This window comes from Miscanthus floridulus, chromosome 5, assembly GCF_019320115.1.
Source record: "Miscanthus floridulus cultivar M001 chromosome 5, ASM1932011v1, whole genome shotgun sequence".
In the NCBI taxonomy this organism is placed as follows: domain Eukaryota; kingdom Viridiplantae; phylum Streptophyta; class Magnoliopsida; order Poales; family Poaceae; genus Miscanthus; species Miscanthus floridulus.
The window spans coordinates 105,727,084-105,748,664 of record NC_089584.1 but is presented as its reverse complement, the minus strand read 5'-3'; the positions used below and the strand labels follow the sequence as shown (position 1 = coordinate 105,748,664).

The 21,581-nt window shown below is 45.7% G+C and overlaps 1 protein-coding gene and 1 pseudogene across 1 annotated transcript; one reads left to right on the top strand and one right to left on the bottom strand.

Moving 5' to 3' along the window:
* Positions 1–5,202: 5,202 nt before the first annotated feature.
* Positions 5,203–6,042, top strand: LOC136452893 (protein S40-1-like). Its single transcript, XM_066453477.1, has one exon. The coding sequence runs from the start codon at positions 5,325–5,327 to the stop codon at positions 5,736–5,738; it is 414 nt and encodes a 137-aa protein (XP_066309574.1). The 5' UTR covers positions 5,203–5,324; the 3' UTR covers positions 5,739–6,042.
* Positions 6,043–12,318: 6,276 nt separating this feature from the next.
* On the bottom strand, positions 12,319–16,963 carry LOC136450406 (probable complex I intermediate-associated protein 30; annotated as a pseudogene).
* Between the last annotated feature and the right edge of the window lie 4,618 nt (positions 16,964–21,581).

Sequence of the window (21,581 nt, the reverse complement as noted above, 5' to 3'; positions counted from 1 at the left end):
CCTGTGGTTTCGGTGGCTGATAAAATTTCAGCGGCGCCGGAGCAGGATGAAACAGAAAAGAAGGAAAAAGCAGATGTGAAACTCAAGCAGTGAAATATAAGACTACGACTTGTGGAGGTCACAGTGTTCTCAACGCCTTGATCCAATCAACCTCAAGCCTAAAATCACCAGGCCCAGTCTTGGCACCAGGAACACCGCCTTCTGCGTTTACAGAGAGACATCCCCACGATTCGAGCAGGGTTCATTTCCAACTTTGCCTCAATCACATTTCCTGCGATCAAGAGGGATCTGTATGGAAAGGGAACGTGTCCTTCATCATAAAAAAATGGCATATTTTGAATTTTGAATGATAGCAAATGATAATTTACCTTCAAGACTTGCCATCTGTCCTGGGGTATGTACACAAAAGCCTGTCATGAGTTGTCTTCTTGTTGTCCAGGTGAATTCACCCAATTCTCCGTGTATATCTGTACTTAAAATTTCAGATTCTGCAGAACGATACTGACATCAAGTATTCAAAAGTAACTCTTGTGTGGGAAAACATCCGGTAGATATGTAGCATCTTCCATCCCCTTTGATCTTCATTGCTATTGTATCATACTCCCTCTGTCCCACTTTGATTGACGTTTTAGCTTTCAGTCTGGTGCTGCAAAGATTGTTCGAATGTGGACGTTGCGTGTGTCTGGATGCATTGAAGAAATTGTGAATGTAGACAATTTACTGCACTGCCAGAACGACAGTCAAAGCGGGACAGAGGGAGTATGCATCAAGGTCAGTGAAACCATCAAACTGAAACAGCAGAAAAGAATTTTTTAATCAGCACTCCACAGATTAATTCTGCTGACATTCAGCTAGCATCTGCTTAAGCACCTATATTTCTTTAGAAGGTAGTCTTAAGTAAGCATCATTTACTGAATCCTAAGACACTTGATATGACTTCACTGACCTCCAGAGAACAAAACAGTTTGATCTAAAGCCCTACGATGTTCAACCCTCTCAAGCCTAGATACGGTACACTTAGTATTTGCAGTGGCATTTCAAAGAACTTCTATTTTGTTATATTTGGTTAGTACTCCCTCCATTCCAAATTATATATCGTTCTGGCTTTTTGCTATGTATCTAGACATAATTTATATCTAGGTGCGTAGCAAAAGTCATGTACCTTGAAAAGTCAAAACGACTTACAATTTGGAATGGACGGTGTATTTGACAACCACTTTTCAAGAGCTGCCGCAGAAATATTTTACCATCATTGGTGACAACATTTGTGCATTTAATAAGGATAGCACAACATTGCTGAAATGGGATAAGCATTTACGGAAGTAACCAGGTTAGTACCCCAGTGTCGCCCTAAAACAGAAAAATGTACCTTCTTTGATCGCATCCCGCAGAATCCATAGCGCCTGATCCTCCATGTTGACTCTTCGGACATATCCAAAGAAAGATTACCAGAAAACACACCTTCAAGAATACAAATGTAAAAAAAAAGTTACCTTATCACGTGAATACAAATGTAAAGAAAACTTGCAAAGTACACTCCTTTCTCTGATTTCCCAAGAAAAAGGCCGCGCATGTGTGCCCTCTTCAATGTCTATTAGTGTTCTAATCACGTGATACATGTATCGTTTGTTAAGTTTAACCTAGAAAATAGAGTTTTGTTCAAGTGGTCCTTTCAAAAAAAATTGCACGAAGTTTAAAATTTTTTTGCACGAATGTTAAAGCATCTAGGTAATTAATTTGAATCAATTTTGTCATGGATATTATCTGGACCGGACTACCCATGTCCAATCCAAGTGTCTAGCCCGGCGTTTGTGGATTATGGATTCCATCTAGTTGCTCACGTGTCGCTCGCTTTTTTGTTTCATCGGTCGCGCGTCTCACGTGCGGACGGCCAGAACCAAGTGGGGGCTAGCAGGGGCCAAGGCCCCCCTATGGTTTGATTTTTTAAATGCTCCTGCTCCAACCATTCTAGTAGTAGCTATTTCAAAGGGAATGAGTTGTTGAAGGTACTTTCTCCATGTCTTACCTTCATCTGGCCCCCTTAGTTTTTTCTCTGGTTCCGGGCAGCGATGGTGACACCCAGCAACCGATTCGAGTTTCCTTCGCCATTTAACATGGAACTTGGGTAAGGGCCTGTTTGGAACGTGGGATTTTTTTTCCTATAACTGCGTTTTTTCTGTGAAATTGAAATAATTCATGTAAAATTCCTGTGTGATTCCTGTAAAATTCATGCGTTCCAAACATGCCCTAAGATGCGGCAGCCAAGGAGACCTGTCTCGCGCTGCCCCATCCCACGAGCGGACGCCGGATTTCACGTCATCACGGGAACAGGGCCGATGATCCTACCGTGCTCTACTAGCCGCCAATGACCAATGACTTCCCGCTCTCCATCTCTTGCTAGATTTGTAGAATCTCACAAAAAGTAAACAAGTGTACTACGGATGAATTATATTAGAATGTTTATTTTGGTTAAATTACTATTTATCACCGAGTCCGTAGAATATAAGAGACGATTTTGCAATGCATTGCTGTTTTAAGCATTGGGCCCATTTGTGCCCCATCCCAGGAGCGGACGCCGGATTTCACCTCATCACGGGAACAAGGCCGATGATCCTACCGTGCTCTACTGGCCGCCAAATGACCAATGACTTCCCGCTCTCCATCTCTTGCTAGATTTCTAGAATCTCACAAAAAGTAAACAAGTGTACTACGGATGAATTATATTAGAATGTTTTATTAGGGTAGCTTCAATAATTGATTTTTAAGCTAGCTCTAAGCATTTTTTTCTCATGTTTTAGTACAAGAGAGAGAAAAATTGGATCTCGATGAAGAGCTAAGCTCTTGCACATATTTTAAGAACGTGCGAGAGTGTTGTATGGGGCTATTCATGTTAAAAACTAATATGCACTAAGAGTTAGCATTATTATAGAAATTGGCTTAGAGCTAGTGGATGCCCTTATTGTTGAAAGAACTCTTGATCGGTAAAGAAAGTTATGTGGGCGTGAGGCGTGAGCCCATCCATCCCATCGCCACCTGCTCCCTCTCCCAGCAGCCTCACGCCCTCACGTACGCTCCTTCTCCTTCCAATCATCGCGAGAATGCGAGATGGCCCCGTCGTTTTTTTCCGGATCCTGGAAACGCCAACGGCGACGAAGAACGCGTCGCGCTTCCATACGTGGCCTGGGCAGATCATGCCGGTCGCCAAGTGTCGCTTGAAAACGAGTAAACGACTCTACATCTCTTTTTTCAAAAAAAAAAAGTAAACGATATATTCTGTCCGTTCGTATATACGCTAGCTGCATGCAGATGCAGGTTTCGTTTTTCAGCATTTTGCTGGTTCAAACACGCGTCTAACCGGGCCGGTGCGTACGTGGACCATTATCATCCCGTAATTGCTTAGGCGCCACTCTACTACTACTCTGCACGGAGATGACGATGACGCCACCACATTCGTAGGCCCCTCCTCCAAGTCATACTATCTTTTTTTAACGAATTTCCCAAGATTAATTGGGATCGCACAGCACATTATAGTACGTATATAATTGCGGATAGTATACTAGTCTACAGCATTCCGTATATCGCAAGGCACGGAAAAAAAATTTAAAGGTAAGCTGAGACCAGCACGCTGCGACAGATTCCGTATGCTTCCCAGCTGAAGACCAACGGCTGTGCCCCTAAAAAAATTAGGGAAAAAAAAAGAAGACGACCAACGGCTGTGTGTGCGCCTGGGGCGCGACAGAGCCACGCATCGACACCGCGGATTGCGATAGAACTACCTAGAAGTATGCCAACGTGTTAGGAACTTGGGATTAGAGGATCTGAGATAGCTGGCCCTGTTTTGCTGCACCACTTTAGCACAGTGAATGAATAGTATTTTTTCTCTCGCAATAAATTAGTCTAAACCAAATTTCAGTGAAGCAAACAGAATCAAAACCGTCTGTTTTACCCCCTAGGCGGTTTTGCTACAGTGCCCATGGTTTTGAATTTCCTTTTTTTTATTTATTTTCGGTGAATTTTTGAAAAATCATAGTAAATCATAGAAAAATCATAAAATAAAAAATCTAATTTTATTGGACTCCACATGAGTAGATCTACACAGTGAATATATAATACGGTATGCTTTAGTACAAATTTTTTTTATAGCTTTAGATTAATTGGAAAATCCAATTTTGTCTGTAATTAATTAGAATTTATCTATAACTAAGTTATACATAGTCCAATGAGTACGAAATTTTTACTATAGTTCAAGCATACAATAATTAGCGTACCATAAAAATTTCACCACAATGGGACCATAGAAGCTGCAGCTATGAATTATTCCAATTAATTACAGACAAAATTAGATTTTCCAATTAATCTAAGGCTACAGTAAAAATTTTGTACTAAAGTATACCGTATTATATATTCACTATGTAGATCTACTCATGTGGAGTCCAATAAAATTAGATTTTTTATTTTATGATTTTTCTATGATTTACTATGATTTTTCAAAAATTCACCGAAAATAAAAAAATGAAAATTTAAAACTACGGGTACTGTAGCACATCGACCGTTAGTGTAGCAAAAAAAACGCCGCTGAAAACCACCCAGGGGGTAAAGCAGACGGTTTTAGATAGTTCAGAGGGTAAAACAGACGGTTTCATAGTTGGGGGTGAAGTAGACCAAGTATGATAGGTGAGAGGTTAAGTAGACTTTTTTCTATATATATATCCTGTGGAATTTTCATCATGGATTTATGCAGAGCTGTTGAGGACCTTCAGACCTTGGAGCCATCTTCGTCCAAAATAACTGTGATGTTAATCTAGACCGCCAAACAAACGCTACCACTATCTTGTCCACCGAGAAAAATACTCCCCACACCAAAAGTGACTGGTTTTCTCTCTCTCTTTAGAGAGAGACACACACACACACGCAGGTCCGTTGGTCTGACGCGTCACCTCTTCTTTTGTGACACCGTTTCGATCATCAAAGCGTTCATTGACCCCGGGCCCGTGAGTCTGATCTGAATGTATCTGATTCAAACCTGGCAGAATTTACTGCGATTTTTCCCGTCAATTTTTTTAGGAGTAGTCTCTGTCTCCCACAGCGCTCACAACGCGGCTGCCGTACGTGGGAAGCTTCGCGCGGCCGGGAATGAACCCGCTGCGTGGCTGCGCCTATATATACGCGCCCCTCCCCGCTCCGGTTCGCCGCGCGAGAAACCTTTTTGCATTGCCCACCACAAACCAAGCGAATTCAGCTTTTATCCCAGAGCCCGAAGCATCCATTCCAACAACTTCCAGAGCGACCCGGAACCGCGCAGCGAGAGCTCATCAGACGACGCAATGGCGAGCGCCGCCGAGGAGCTGTGCGAATCGGAGGTGCTGTGGCCGGAGGCGCCCCACGGCGACGGCGACGCGACGCCCAGCTGCAGCTCGTCGTCGCCCGTGGCGCCGCGGTCCAGGGCGCCGGCTCCGCGAGGCGTCCCTGAGAGTGAGAGGCCGATCCATCCGAGCTCGCGGCCGGTGGACATTCCCAGGCCCGCGGCGAGCTCGGCGGCCCGACGCCGAGACCACGAGGACGAGGACGGTGGCTGGAGCGGCAGCGGCACGGTGGTGCCGCCTCACGTCCTGATCTCGCTGCGGAGGCGGTCGGAGGGGGCGGCGGCGTTCGCGCTGTGGTCGGGGCCCGGCCGCGCGCGCGAGCTCAGCCACCTGCGCAACTCCGTGCTGCGGATGACCGGCTTCATCGAAGGATGACAAGGCTGACCCGCCCTCCTTTGTTTTTGCGCATTCAAGCAAGACTGGTCGTCACCATTCACCGCTTCTTTGTACTAGTAGTTTGTAAGGCGGCGGCATTGCCTATTTTGTTCGTTTGTTTTCCTGGTGGTCCATGATCACATTGCGTCTTCATTTGTAAAGAGAGAGAGAGACAGAGCTCTGAATTCGCCACTTGTTTGTTTCCTTTTCCTCCATCCATTTGGGGGAAATTAAACTTTCCATCTCCTACTGTCACGGGATTAAAGTACTTTTTGGTGGAAAACATGTGTTCTTCGATCAAACAAATCCAGTCTGAATGTCTGATGGGTTAAGCTCGAGGAAAACGTGCAAATTAGCATCCTGGTTCTGAATGTAATTTCAACTCCTCTCCATGAGGCGTGTGTAGAAGTTTCCATTGCTTACTGTCACGGGTGACGGGTTTCAAACCAGACTTGTTCAGCTGCGCTCTAATTCACCTTATTTCGTCTACACATTTCTCACCAAAGACTTGTTTGGCTGCACTTCCATCTACACCATTTCGCATTTCATTGGAAGCCTCCTATCCTAACCAACATGGAATGATGTAGATTGGAGTGCAACCAAACAAGCCCTTAATGATTGCACAATTGTGGATCCTGCAAAACGTGCAATCTAAGCAGGCTGACAATTGTGGATCCTGCATTCCTGCTACAGTGAGGGCTTCTAGCATGCATTTCTAAGTTGTTTCCCTGAAATCATAAGTGAACGTGTCTACGAGCAATTCAAATGATCAAACAGTAGTACTCTGAACAGTCAAATAATTAAATTGAGCCCTACTCTGGCATTATCGTCAGGGTGGAATGCACATCATTAGATCGGCCGATCAGATACTAGCGAGGAAGGTAACATCTGTCCAAAGGGAACACCTTAACTAAATGCTCCATCTTTTCGATCATTTATTCATAAACCTCAAAAGTAAAACAAAATCCATTATTTCATTGGTGCCGAACTGCAGATGCCGCTACTAGTACAAAAACAAATATTTCATACACCTAAGAGTGCATACAGGAGTTGGCAATCTGAGCTACGGTTACTCCTGTGGTTTCGGTGGCTGATAAAATTTCAGCGGCGCCGGAGCAGGATGAAACAGAAAAGAAGGAAAAAGCCGATGTGAAACTCAAGCAGTGAAATATAAGACTACGACTTGTGGAGGTCACAGTGTTCTCAACGCCTTGATCCAATCAACCTCAAGCCTAAATGTCAGGACAGAGGACCAGCACGCTGTGCCGGAGGAGCAAGTGGAGTGTGCTGTGCCGGGCTCGGCAGGAGGAAGGCCTGCTCGGCCCAGGAAGAGGAGTGTCCGGGTGTTTGGGCCTCAGTGGAAAAACGAGTGAGTCCATCTTGTATCGGTGCGTGCGTGAGTCTGTTGGCGTATATGTGCTGGCTGCGTCCAGGAAAAAGAGGCATGAACATTGTAACCGAATATCTTAAACTACACGCAAGCTTCGTCTGTCTCCATTTCCCTTGCTCTGCTGCCTCGCCTTGCTCTGATTTCTCTCCTTCTTCCTCCGATTGCTGACAAATTGGTATCCAGAGCCTATCGTTCCTTGGCCGATCTATCCTATTCCCATCCTGGAACCCCACGACATCATCCACGACCATTTTACCAGATTCCGTAAGCATTTCGGTGCCATGGATTCCAACACCAAGCTCCTGATGGATGAACTCAAGTCCGTGAAGACCCACATCGAAACGTCCCTTGGGGAACGTATCGGGGAGGTGGAGGTGTCGCTGGGCAAGCGGATCGGGGCGGTGGAGTATTCCATCGCGGATCGATTCAGCCGGTTGGAGGATGCAGCTAAGGTGCTCGATGAATGGAAGCCCAAGGTGGACGCGTCGGTGGCGGAGCTGCGCGCGGAGTTGGGGGCGGTTCGCAAGTCCGACGCGGTGGTGGAGCAGTTGCGCGAGGAGATGACTGCCCTTCGCAAGTCTGTGAGTCGTGTGGTGCTCGACTCGGAGCTGGCGACTTCCGCTGGTGTCCTGAAGTCCCATCCCGTGGTGGCCGCGGCGACATCATCTGCCGGGCACCCGGCCATCGGCCCGTCAGTTGGGCACGGCGTTGCACATCATCACCGGGGGTTCGAGTCCATAGCTCAGCCCTCGGTCAAGGGTAAGCCAACCATTCATCCCCTTCCCCAGCCTGCCCATCAGTTTGTACTACATCGATCTCTCTCTAGTTCTGCTTTGGACATGGGGGATCGGGAGCTCTCTGGTGTTGAGGGGGCGCCGCATGAGTACCGCGCACATTGGGGACCTCAGTATTCTAGTAGCAAGCTACCGAAGATGGATTTTCCAGTTTTTGATGGGGAGGATCCCAAGCTGTGGCTCAGTTGTTGTGACGACTATTTTGACATGTATTCTGTTGAGCCCAGCCAATGGATTCGTGTAGCCACGATGCGGATGAAAGGTGCTGCATCTCGTTGGCTGCAGTCCTTAGATCCAAAGGTGAAAAAGGTTAGCTGGGAGGAGTTTTGTCAACTGGTCCTAGATCGTTTTGGTCGGGATCAGTATGAGTTGTTGATTCGCCAGTTGTTCCACATTCGTCAAACTGGTAATGTTCAGGAGTATGCAGATAGGTTCACTGGGTTGGTAGATCAGCTCATCGCTTATGGCAAAACTACTGATCCTCTGTTTTATGCCATGCGTTTTGTGGATGGGTTGAGGGATGACCTTCGTTCTGCTGTGCATATGCAACGCCCATCTTCTGTGGATGCTGCCTGTGTTCTCGCCTTGTTGCAGGAAGAACTGGTGGATCCTGGGCGGAGGAAGTCCGCGTTCAAGAACCTGCCCATGCTGCCGGCGGCCACTGTTCCTGATCGTGGCGTTCGGGCAGCTCTGGGTGGGGCTCGGGCTGATGACCGTCGACCCCATGGCGTGGAGGACAAATTGAATACGCTGCGGTCTTACAGGCGTGCCCGCGGCCTTTGTGTTCGATGTGGTGAGAAATGGTCTCGCGACCACAAATGTCCTGAAGCCCTTCAGCTACACGCCCTCCAGGAGTTCTGGGACATGTGCAATTCGGATGACTATGAATGTGTTGATCCAGTCATCAATGAGGAGGACTCAGCTCAGGTTTTTGCTGTCCAGGTGTTAGCGTCAGTTGCTGCTTCTGCTCCAGTTCGCTCTATACATCTTGAGGGTTCCGTTCAGGGCATTCCGGTGCAGATTTTGGTGGATTCTGGCAGTACTTGTTCTTTTGTCAGCACTGATCTCGCTAGCAGGTTGTCTGGCGGTCAATCCTTGGCAGCCCCACCCCGAGTCCGCATTGCTAATGGTAATATCATTGTCTGCCCCCAGTTTTTCAGTGATCTATCATGGGAAGTGCAACAATGTCAGTTCAATTCATCTTTCTTGGCTTTACCTATGCCATCCTATGATATGATTCTTGGCATGGATTGGTTAGCAAGTCATAGCCCGATGCAGATTGATTGGCAGCACAAATGGCTCTTGATTCCTCACGGCCAGAATATGGTTCGCTTGCAAGGGAAGCTGATAGCGTTACCAGAGGGATCAGTTATCCAGGTGACGGCCTTATCAGCGGCAGACATTCCTCAAACCATTTCTGTTCATCCAGCAGTATCAGATTTATTGCAAGAGTTTGAATCAGTTTTTGCTCCTCCTACTGGGTATCCTCCTGCACGGCCTTCTGATCATGCTATACCCCTGATTCCAGGGGCCTCGCCTGTGCAAGTTCGTCCTTATCGCTACCCGCCTGCTGTCAAGGATGAAATTGAGCGGCAAGTAATGGATATGCTCAAGGCTGGCATCATTCAACCGAGCAACAGTCCATTTTCTTCTCCAGTCTTACTTGTCAAGAAGAAGGATGGGTCGTTCAGATTTTGTGTCGATTTCCGCCACTTGAATGCGCTTACTGCTAAGGCCAAGTATCCGGTACCAGTGATCGAGGAGTTGTTGGACGAGCTAACCCATGCTTCGTGGTTTACTTGTTTGGATCTCACAGCCGGCTATCACCAGATCAGATTGCAGCCAGGTGAAGAACCAAAAACAGCTTTTCAAACCCACTCGGGTCAGTATGAGTTCCGAGTCATGGCATTCGGTCTCACGGGGGCACCGGCCACATTCCAGAAGGCAATGAATACTACCCTGGCCTCATTGCTTCGCAAAGGAGTTTTGGTTTTCTTTGATGACATTCTCATTTACAGCCGGTCGCTTGAGGAACATTTGGTCCATCTTCGGCAAGTGTTGGAGCTTCTCCGCCGTGATCAGTGGCAGGTCAAGCGCTCCAAATGTGTCTTCGCTCAACGTCAGTTGAAGTATTTGGGGCATGTCATTTCGGAGCAGGGCGTGGCGACTGACCCGGACAAGATTCAGGCAGTTTTGAGTTGGCCAGTACCATCTTCGGTTAAGGAGCTTCGCAGCTTCTTGGGGTTGGCAGGCTACTACCGACGCTTTGTGAAGCATTTTGGTGTGATTTCTCGCCCTCTCACGGACTTGCTAAAGAAAGGAGCCTTGTTCCTCTGGTCCACAGTTCATGATGCTGCCTTCCATGCTCTGAAGCAGGCTCTAACATCAGCTCCTGTGTTGGCTTTACCGGATTTTTCTAAGCCCTTTTGTGTAGAGACAGATGCCAGTGGAATAGGTATTGGGGCAGTACTTACACAAGATGGTCACCCACTGGCTTTCCTCAGCAAATCTCTGTGTCCACGATCTCAAGCTCTCTCTACATATGAAAAAGAATACTTGGCTATCCTTCTGGCCCTGGAACAGTGGCGCAGCTATTTACAGTATGCTGAATTTCGTATTGTGACAGATCAGAAGAGTTTAGTTCAGCTGTCGGAGCAACGATTGCATACGCCTTGGCAACAAAAGGTTTTTACCAAGCTCCTTGGGTTGCAATATCAGATTGTGTATCGCAAGGGTGTGGATAACCGTGCTGCCGATGCTCTGTCTCGTGTGCCAGCACTGCAATGTTCTGCGGTCTCTGTGGTTCAACCGCAATGGTTGCAGGAGGTGGCTGCTTCTTATGAATCCGATGTTCATGCACAACAGTTGATTGCGAAACTGGTTCTTGATCCGACAGCTGTTCCCCATTTCACTTTTCGGGATGGATTGCTGCGCTACGATCAGCGCATATGGATCGGTCATAACGAGGAGCTTCAAACTCGTATCATCGCTGCCCTCCATGACAGTGCTCTAGGAGGTCATTCCGGGATTCCGGTCACTTATCGCCGTATCAAGCAGTTGTTTGCCTGGGCTGGTTTGAAGACAGCAGTCCACGACTTTGTCCGTTCATGTCTTACTTGTCAGCAAGCCAAGCCGGACCGTTCGCGTTTACCTGGTCTCTTGCAACCCTTGCCGGTTCCGGATCGGGCTTGGCAGGTAATCTCCATGGATTTCATTGAAGGTCTTCCAATGTCTGGTGGCTTTGACTGTATTTTGGTGGTTGTGGACACTTTCTCCAAGTATGCACACTTTTTGGGCCTGAAGCATCCTTTCACTGCTGCTGGGGTAGCTAAACTGTTTCTATCACAAGTCTACAAGTTGCACGGGTTGCCCAATGCTATTGTCTCCGATAGGGATCGTATCTTTACCAGTCACTTGTGGAGGGAGCTGTTCAAGTTGGCTGGAGTTGATCTGTGCATGAGTTCGGCATATCATCCGCAGTCCGATGGACAAACAGAGAGGGTCAATCAGTGCTTGGAGGCTTTCCTCAGGTGTTATGTCCATGCTTGTCCGCGCCGCTGGAGTTCCTGGTTGGATGTTGCGGAATTCTGGTACAATACCTCATTTCATTCAGCTCTTGGCCGCTCGCCATTCGAGGTGCTGTATGGATTTGCTCCTCGCCAGTTTGGGTTGCCAGCTGCCGGAGATCATCCCATCGCTGATCTGTCTGAATGGTTTCGGGACCGTGATCTAATGACTCAGTTGGTCAGACAGCATCTTCATCGAGCCAAGCAGCGCATGAAGAAGCAAGCGGATGAACGCCGTTCCGAACGTGAGTTTCAGATTGATGAGTGGGTTTTTCTTAAGCTACAGCCCTATGTACAGTCATCTTTGGCAGACCGTGCTAACCAGAAGCTGGCATTCAAGTTCTTCGGGCCCTTTCGGATCATTGAGCGTATTGGGTCCGTTGCCTACCGTCTGGAGCTTCCTGCGTCTTCCTCTATTCACCCTGTCTTTCATGTGTCACAGCTCAAGAAAGCAGTCGGTGGTCACCATGTTGTGGAGAAGAATCTGCCTCCTCCTTCCGTTCGATGGAGCGTTCCTGAAAGGATTCTTCAACGTCGCTCAATCTTCAAAGGTGCAGTTCCTGTGCGTCAAGGACTGATCAAATGGTCTCAGTTGCCTTCATCTCTGTCCACATGGGAAGATCTGGACTACCTTCGTCAACAGTTTCCGCGCGCTGCTGTCTGGGGTCATCCAGGCGCGCAAGGGAGAGGGGATGTCAGGACAGAGGACCAGCACGCTGTGCCGGAGGAGCAAGTGGAGTGTGCTGTGCCGGGCTCGGCAGGAGGAAGGCCTGCTCGGCCCAGGAAGAGGAGTGTCCGGGTGTTTGGGCCTCAGTGGAAAAACGAGTGAGTCCATCTTGTATCGGTGCGTGCGTGAGTCTGTTGGCGTATATGTGCTGGCTGCGTCCAGGAAAAAGAGGCATGAACATTGTAACCGAATATCTTAAACTACACGCAAGCTTCGTCTGTCTCCATTTCCCTTGCTCTGCTGCCTCGCCTTGCTCTGATTTCTCTCCTTCCTCCGATTGCTGACACTAAAATCACCAGGCCCAGTCTTGGCACCAGGAACACCGCCTTCTGCGTTTACAGAGAGACATCCCCACGATTCGAGCAGGGTTCATTTCCAACTTTGCCTCAATCACATTTCCTGCGATCAAGAGGGATCTGTATGGAAAGGGAACGTGTCCTTCATCATAAAAAAATCGCATATTTTGAATTTTGAATGATAGCAAATGATAATTTACCTTCAAGACTTGCCATCTGTCCTGGGGTATGTACACAAAAGCCTGTCATGAGTTGTCTTCTTGTTGTCCAGGTGAATTCACCCAATTCTCCGTGTATATCTGTACTTAAAATTTCAGATTCTGCAGAACGATACTGACTGGACATCAAGTATTCAAAAGTAACTCTTGTGTGGGAAAACATACGGTAGATATGTAGCATCTTCCATCCCCTTTGATCTTCAATGCTATTGTATCATATGCATCAAGGTCAATGAAACCATCAAACTGAAACAGCAGAAAGGAATTTTTTAATCAGCACTCCACAGATTAATTCTGCTGACATTCAGCTAGCATCTGCTTAAGCACCTATATTTCTTTAGAAGGTAGTCTTAAGTAAGCATCATTTCCTGAATCCTAAGACACTTGATATGACTTCACTGACCTCCAGAGAACAAAACAGTTTGATCTAAAGCCCTACGATGTTCAACCCTCTCAAGCATAGATACGGTACACTTAGTATTTGCAGTGGCATTTCAAAGAACTTCTATTTTGTTATATTTGGTTAGTACTCCCTCCATTCCAAATTGTATATCGTTGTGGCTTTTTGCTATGTATCTAGACATAATTTATATCGAGCTGCGTAGCAAAAGTCATGTACCTTGAAAAGCCAAAACGACTTACAATTTGGAATGGACGGTGTATTTGACAACCACTTTTCAAGAGCTGCCGCAGAAATATTTTACCATCATTGGTGACAACATTTGTGCATCTAATAAGGATAGCACAACATTGCTGAAATGGGATAAGCATTTACGGAAGTAACCAGGTTAGTACCCCAGTGTCGCCCTAAAACAGAAAAATGTACCTTCTTTGATCGCATCCCGCAGAATCCATAGCGCCTGATCCTCCATGTTGACTCTTCGGACATATCCAAAGAAAGATTACTAGAAAACACACCTTCAAGAATACAAATGTAAAAAAAAAAAAGTTACCTTACAAACCAGTCTAAGAAAATCATAAGTAAAAAAAACTGCATGTTTCAATTCAATTACAACAACAACAACAACAAACAGCCTGTTCGCTTGGTCGTAAACGATCGTAAATTTCCAGCCAGAACAGTATTTTTCTCTCACACCAAACCAGCCAGCAGTAATAATCCACGATCGTATACGATCGTTTCAGCCCCAGCCGAACAGGCTGAAAGCCTTTAAGTCCCAAACAAGTTGGGGTAAGTTAGAGTTGAAACCCAGCAGAAGCAATCAAGGTTCAGGCACGTGAATAGATGTTTTCCAAGCACTCCTATCTAAGGCTAAGTCTTTGGATATATTCCATCATTTCAAGTCTCCTTTTATTGCATCTACCCAAATCAACTTCGGTCTTCCTCTGCCTCTCCTTCACGTTACTATCCTGGCTTAGGATTCCACTACGCACTGGTGTCTCTGGAGGTCTCCGTTGGACATGTCCAAACCATCTCAACCGGTGTTGAACAAGTTTTTCTTCAATTAGTGCTACCCCTAATCTATCATGTATATCATCGTTCCGAACTCGATCCCTTCTTGTATGACCGCAAAACCAACGCACGCGACACTTATCCGTTGAACATGTCGTATTTTCATAGACTAACATTCTGATCCATACAACATAGCAGGTCTAATCGCCGTCCAATAAAACTTGTCTTTTAGCTTCTGTGGTACCCTTTTGTCACATAGGACACCAGATGCTTGACACCACTTCATCCACCCTGCTTTGATTCTATGGCTAACATCTTCATCAATATCTCCGTCTCTCTGTAGCATTGATCCTAAATATCGAAAGGTATCCTTCCTAGGCACTACTTGACCTTCCAAACTAATATTTTCCTCGTCCCGAGTAGTAGTGTCGAAGTCACATCTCATATACTCAGTTTTAGTTCTACTGAGTCTAAAACCTTTGGACTCCAAAGTCTCCCGCCATAACTCCAGTTTTTTATTCACTTACTAAAGAAAATACAGCAGCTGGTATCCACTGATAATTTGGACTCGCCTCAGAAATTTTCCGAGAAAACCACTAAAACATTTCAAGGTTAATGAGGTTTATTATGCTAAACAAAAGAAGCCATAAATACATCATTTGTTTTCTCTTGTACCAGAAAGTACTCAATTCAAAATAGACTTCAAATGATTGGCACAAGCTGGAAAAGTTAAGAACGTAGAACAATTATTACCAGTTAATGGAGTATCTCCAACTGAAGCGCCATCAGTTATTTCCAAGGATGCAGAAGACAAACCTGGATAACAACTTTGTAAAATTATATTCTCTCATAGATGTAAACAAGAAGCTAGGTATTTGCAGCAAAGCTGAAAAATGTCCTTCAAAAATATATGTACTACACATGTAAGGTATTAACTGTTGTAGGGAAATATATACTCTATCGAATTCACAAGTCCACTCATATTCTAAGGCACAACTGTACGAGTGCACAACAAACTAAAGTGTTAATGTTTTTCCTGTTCCTGCAGAAAAGGTTCACCCATGTAATATATACCGTCGTTTCGCCAGCTATCTGATCCATTTGTTTTGAAACTAGCAGCAGATAATAAAGTAGTGCACCAGTTTACGCAGTATCAAGTATCCTGTGGTCATAAACACAAGGGGTGGTCAACTCCCATTTGGAACACTATCTGGAAAGCAAAGCTATAATAGTGTTATATATAAACCCTACATATAATTCATGTTGATGGCAAAAAAAAGGAGAAAATGCAGGTAGCAAAGTGAGAATCAATGAATCAATGGAGTATGTTCTTCTATATCTCCATGTATTATACTAGTTTGTAATATGTTACCTTTAAAAGGATTTTGCATTAGGAAGACTGAGGGGTAGGATGATTCTAGAAGTAATATACTGGGGACTACCAGGACAAGATTGAACTGCAATACATTTTTCCACTGTGAACCATCAGAAACTCAAAAGAGCATCTTATAAACATATTCTGAGAACAAAACCAAAGGAGCATTTTCAACACAAGGCAATCATCCCTAAGTATCTCCCAGCCAATCAGTCACAAAGCACAAGGACAAATTATACTATAGTATCAGATGTTCAGATCAGTATTTAGAGAAACTGCAGCAATTAGTAATTTTTATAAAAGTATATAATTCGAAAGTGAGGCAGTACCTCCATACTCTGAATCTGAGTACAAATGACACCTTTTCAGCTCATCTTTTGAGTTGAAATTGAAGATACATCTTTCACTTGGCGGAATTAGATCATCTGAACTCCATACAAGAGCTAACAATTAAGCATATAGAACAAATAATTAATAAAGACCGAGATAGTTAAGGAGGTTATGTATTTTCCAGAAGAGTTTATTCTGCACACTTAAAAGCAGAATTTCCATAAGTTCCTTGTTTACATATTAGCAAAACATGCTATTACTACAGGGACACCATGAATTCCACACGCTACACATCTATTTCAGATCTGCAATGCATGAGTAGCAGCTAGCCAGCTACTAAGACGTCTCAAGGCTACTACTGGTGCATATGGAATGAAACTGGCATTATATTCTATTCATAATGATAATTCAACATGATTAATATCAAGCTGACAATATGACATGCTTGCAAATTTCATATCATGTATAATACTCAACATACTACAAACTGTGACTAGGAAAATTCTTATTCTGCACCCTGGCAGCGCTGTACTCTTTGCCTTCCATTCTTACACAAGAAAGTCAAATCCTCAATGCTCAGGAGACAGGGAGAAATTCAAGACCTTGACTACACCTTATATGGTTATCATTGAACGGCTCAACAGCACCAAGATTATGCACGGCGCATCTATGGGCACCATTACAAGTGTTTCATCAAGGAAATGAACCAAACTTTGATAGCAAGCACAGCAAAAAGGTTCTGACTTGTGGGAAGAAGGTACCTCTCTTTGTGGCGTTAAAGGAAGCCTGCCACAGAGCTCGCAACCTCGACATGGAGCTAATGGAGGCCAACTCTGTATACATGACACGCGGTAAATGAGACATGAGTGGCAACAAATTGGGCATGTTGAAGAGAGAATAATTTCTCGTGACGCCGGAATCTAATTCTTAGAACAACACGGTCAAAGCAAACCAAGGCTTCCTTACCAGCAAAAAGAATAAATCAATCGACGCGCGGATGGAACTCCACTTTCAGAAACCGTAGAGGAGAGACAGGGCTTTGGTAGATTCCAGGAAGAATTTGAGTAGGCGACTAACCAGCAAATATACTAGTATCGCCTCCGTTGCTTAAGGCCTATCTCCCCCCCCCCCCCCCCCCCCCCCCGAACGAGATCCCCTCTTTGCCCGCTGGCCCCTCCGCCGCTGCCTCAAGGTCGCCGCCGCCGGACAAGCTCTCGACCAGCTAGCTACCGACGAGCTCCCTTCGACTGCGTCGATGACGAACTTCGGAGTCCGTAATCGAGAGAGAGGAGGCGTCGGATTGAGTGAGGCCTTGTTCCGTTGGACCGGAAACGCCCGGAGTCGGGGCTGGCCCAACCCCCATGGATGAACCCGGCCTGCAAGTTATGAGCCTGTATGGCATATGGAACCAGGCCCGTGCTGGATAGGCTCTGTGGTGCCGTGCAAGATGTTTTGTTTGGTTGGCTATGATTGGTACCAAAACTTGCTATGCCCAACATTTGGTAAGAAAAGGCTACCAAAACTTAGGCAAAAATATTTATCATGAATTTAGCATGCCATTTGTAAGGTACTGACAAAATTTGGTTATCTGCATAAAATCTTACAATATAAAATAAAAATAGATAAACAAGTAACCTTATAATATTTACTTGTGTACACTCTAATAGTCTCTACTTTACTTATAATATCTTAATCTACTATAAAATACATTAATATCACTTAATATATAGTAATCACATGTTAATAATATCATTAAGAAAAATTGTGTTGCACTGTGCAAGCCAGAACCACAAATGAAATTTGTATCTAACGAGCTAGGCTGTGGGGTGCTTTTTGCATCTGAAGAGCCAGGTCCAGACTTCCGTGTAGGTAACCAAACGCGATGAGGTTGCATATCCACTCTCCAAAGTTTGGTTCTGGTATATGCAGTGCAGACAAGCAATCATGCTATAAAGGATATCGTAGCACAAAGGAAGACTTGTTCGTTTAAGCCCTGCGTGGATTTTATCCTTGCCCAACCTAGTCTTTCCTTGTCACCCCGGCCCAACCCCTACGTCCGACCTCATGGAACGATCCCTGGGCGATGAGGCACAAGACACCGCTCCGAAAACGTGAGACCAATCAGGCGGCGCCTTCGAGCATTGTTTCCCTTCCTGAAGATGTCATCATGACACTCCATAACATCCTTTCCACTAATCTGCAGGTGAAAACCTTGCCTCAAATTTTGGAGGTGGGCAACATAGCGACTCTCGTCGTTTTCGCCCTTGGGGTGGCGCCTCCGAGGTTCATCTACATACAACGTCAAACGGTGTGTTTATGCATCCCCAACCTCTCGGACGAGCTTCAAATTTGTGCAAGATATATTGCATTATGTCTTTACTCGAGAAGGCAATCATTTACGGGAGCCATGATGTTGGAATTCTGCACCAAGTTTGGTTGGTGAAGTCGGATTAGAACAAGGGATTGAGTCTCATTCATTTATTTTTGTGTCTTAAGTTTGTATTATTGTATGGTGGAGTGTGGCCTAAATACCATGATTCTATTCTAAATACCTATACTCATTTATTTGTGAACGTTTGAGGTGGGAATGTTATATTCCCTTATCTAAGAAAAATCACGAGCAGTTCTAGTGCCACAGACTTTTACTAGAACTAGTGGACACGCACATGTGGCACGTGCATGAAAAATTTCATTCATAACGGAGGAACTAGTGAAAATTTCAAGAAATAATAATGCACACTCGAGAGATTCATATAATAGATAACAGAAATTCATATAGTAATAAAAATGTGTTTTTGCTGTAGGAGTTGGCTGCTCAATTTCAGGAAACAAGATGTATCGTTTATCCTGCTACCTGTCTTTCCAGAATTTTTTTTTAATTTTAACCCCTTTTTTAATATAATTTTAAATTTAACACTGTCGGGTTTTTTTAAACTAATACTTTTGGCCGCGCCTATTGCCATGGCGCGGCCAAATGCCTGTGCCGCGCCATGCATGGCGGCGCGGCAGAGGCCTTACGTGGCGGCGACCATCACCGTTGACCGCTGACGTGGCAAGGCTCTGCCGCACCACCGATCTTGGCGCGGTAGTGTCGCGTCCTGATCCGTGGCGCAGCAGAGCCCGGTATAACCACCGCCGCTGCCTCTTGCCCGAGCAGTCGGCGTTCCGCGAGAAACGCAGCAAGGCACTGCCGCCGCGCCCGCCTTCGCCTGCGCCTGCCCGCGGCCGCCCATGCCAGCTAGCCCGCCCACGCCAGCAAGCCGGCCGAGGCAGTAAGCGAGAGAAGATTTGATTAGTTAGTATAGTTATAGTTAGAAAATGTAATAATGTTAGTATGGACATTACGTACGATGATTTCGACGACTTGATGAAGTTTCTTAAAATGCTTTTGCAGATGGATTGTTGTGTTAGAGTTTTGTTCGGAGAAAGTGTTAGGATAGAAGATGGTATGTTTGAGGATATAGAAGAAGAATTGGAATGGTTTGATGAACCTCCTAGCTTCAACAACCTTTGTGTCCGTTTGAATATAAAGTTTGGGGATGATTTCACACTCAAGGGGAGGTTTGATACTGGGAAGACTAGGGCACACTATGTCCTCATGCCCTTGCGCGACCCTGCTCACTGGTCTCGCTACACTAGGGCTCTCCAAGGTTCCAATGTGCCCATGGCTGAGGTGGTAGTAGAGAATGGATACAGGATGCATGGTGTGCAGAACGCCCCGTCTATTGATGGTTTTGGAGGCAATGAACAAGAATTAGGTGTCGAAGGGGAAGCAACTCAGGATAACATGGATTTGGATGGTCAGTTGACGCAGGAGCAGTTTCATTCAACTGCAGTAGGCTGTATAAGCAATGACTTCGATGTGAATGAGTTCGAATAGGAAGAGGAGGAGCAGGAGGAGGAGGACAGGATCGGTGATGTGGTTAGTAGTGATTTAGACGATTCTGATGATGACCAAGGAGGTACAGATGCTGTGGCAACACCGGCTGATGCCATGCCAGTACCGCTTCATACTATGCCATTACCAGTACGAACCGAGGTTTTACATGGTGTCCATGTTCAGGGTAGACTAGTCACAGATTTGGCTGCAGATGATAACCCCTATGATTCATGGGCCAGAATTAGCGAAGCGCGGTAGTATGTTCCACCACCACATTACACAGCGACTGAGCTTGAGCAACTAAGGTCCAAGAACGTACCTTTCAGGGGCGTTCCAAACTATAGGGATGTCAGCATGACGGATATGGCAGTTTGTGATACCGGTCTCTAGATGTGTAGGAATTCATTGTATAACCATGAGACAGAACCCCTTAGAAAGGGGATGATATTCAACACAATGTCAAAGATGAAACTCTTCCTTCAGAACTATGCTGTGTACCACCATAGACCGTACATCGTCACTCATTCGAACTAGGAGTTGAGGTACCACTTGATATGCAAAAACGGTTGTCTGTGGAGGTTAAATGCATGAAGGAGACAGAGTGATAGCAAGTGGAGGATAACTAAAGTTGTTGAACCCCACACTTGCCTAGACAATAGGGGGAAGGAAAATCATCAGCAGCTCACTGCACGTTACCTTACCCGTCGTATATTGGGCCTCGTTGATGACAATAACGACATCTCGGTGTCTTCTTTACAATAGTCCATATCTAGATTCGTTAGGTACGATGTGTCGTACAGAAAGGCTTGGCGTGCTAAGCAAATCGCTCTCGCGATTCGATGGGGTACTTGGGAGGAAGCATACAACAGGGTGTCCCACATCTTATGTGCAATGCATTATTACAACCCTGGCTTGAAATGGTTTGTGGACACCGCAGGGATATTTTTCTGGGACCCATTGAGGCATGTCCTCTATCGTGTGTTCTGGTCGTTCGCGCAAACAGAACATGCATTCTAGTTTTATCGGCCAGTCGTACTTGTTGATGGCACTTTCCTGATAGGAAAGTATAGGGGCACCTTGATGATGACTGCTGCTGTTGATCCTGAGGACCAGATAGTACCCGTGGCTTTTGCTTTGGCAGAGGGAGAGAACAATGAATCATGGTCTTGGTTCATGCGGCTACTACGTGTCCAAGTGCTCGGCCCAACTCGCACTATATGTTTGATCTCCGACCATCATGCAGGGCTTCTTAATGCTGCAGGTGAGCAAATAGATGGGTTCCCGCCTCTAGTACATAGATGGTGCATGAGACACTTTGCCGTAAATTTCTGGCGGCGTCAGCGGAAGAAGGAGGTATGTGACAAAGTAAAGGCTCTATATTGTGTACGTACAGAGCACGAGTTCAAGGAGACAAAGAGAGAACTAGACAAGATGGTAAATGCAGCGGGAAAGGCTTGGTTAGAGGCGCAGATGGAACAAAAGGCTGAGTGGGTGTTAGCATATGATGAGGGGGGTTTCAGGTATGGCATCATGACTACTAACTTCTTAGAGTCCTTCAACCGTGTATTCAACGGAGTTCGATCGTTGCCTGTGTCTGGAATTATTGAGTTCTCCTTTCATAAGTGCAACGAATATTTTGTGAAGAGGTGAGAACTTGCACAGAGGAATATAGCTGCGTAGGGATGTTTTGGAAAGGCTGGAGCTGAACATTTGAAGGAGGCCGAGGAATTGGCCAAGCAGCACACCGCCGAGCCGTATGAACCCCGCCGCCATATCTTTAGTGTACGGGGTAAGGGTGGCACAAGCTTGGACAGCGAACGTTATGGTGGACGAAACTATCGAGTTGATCTTGAGAA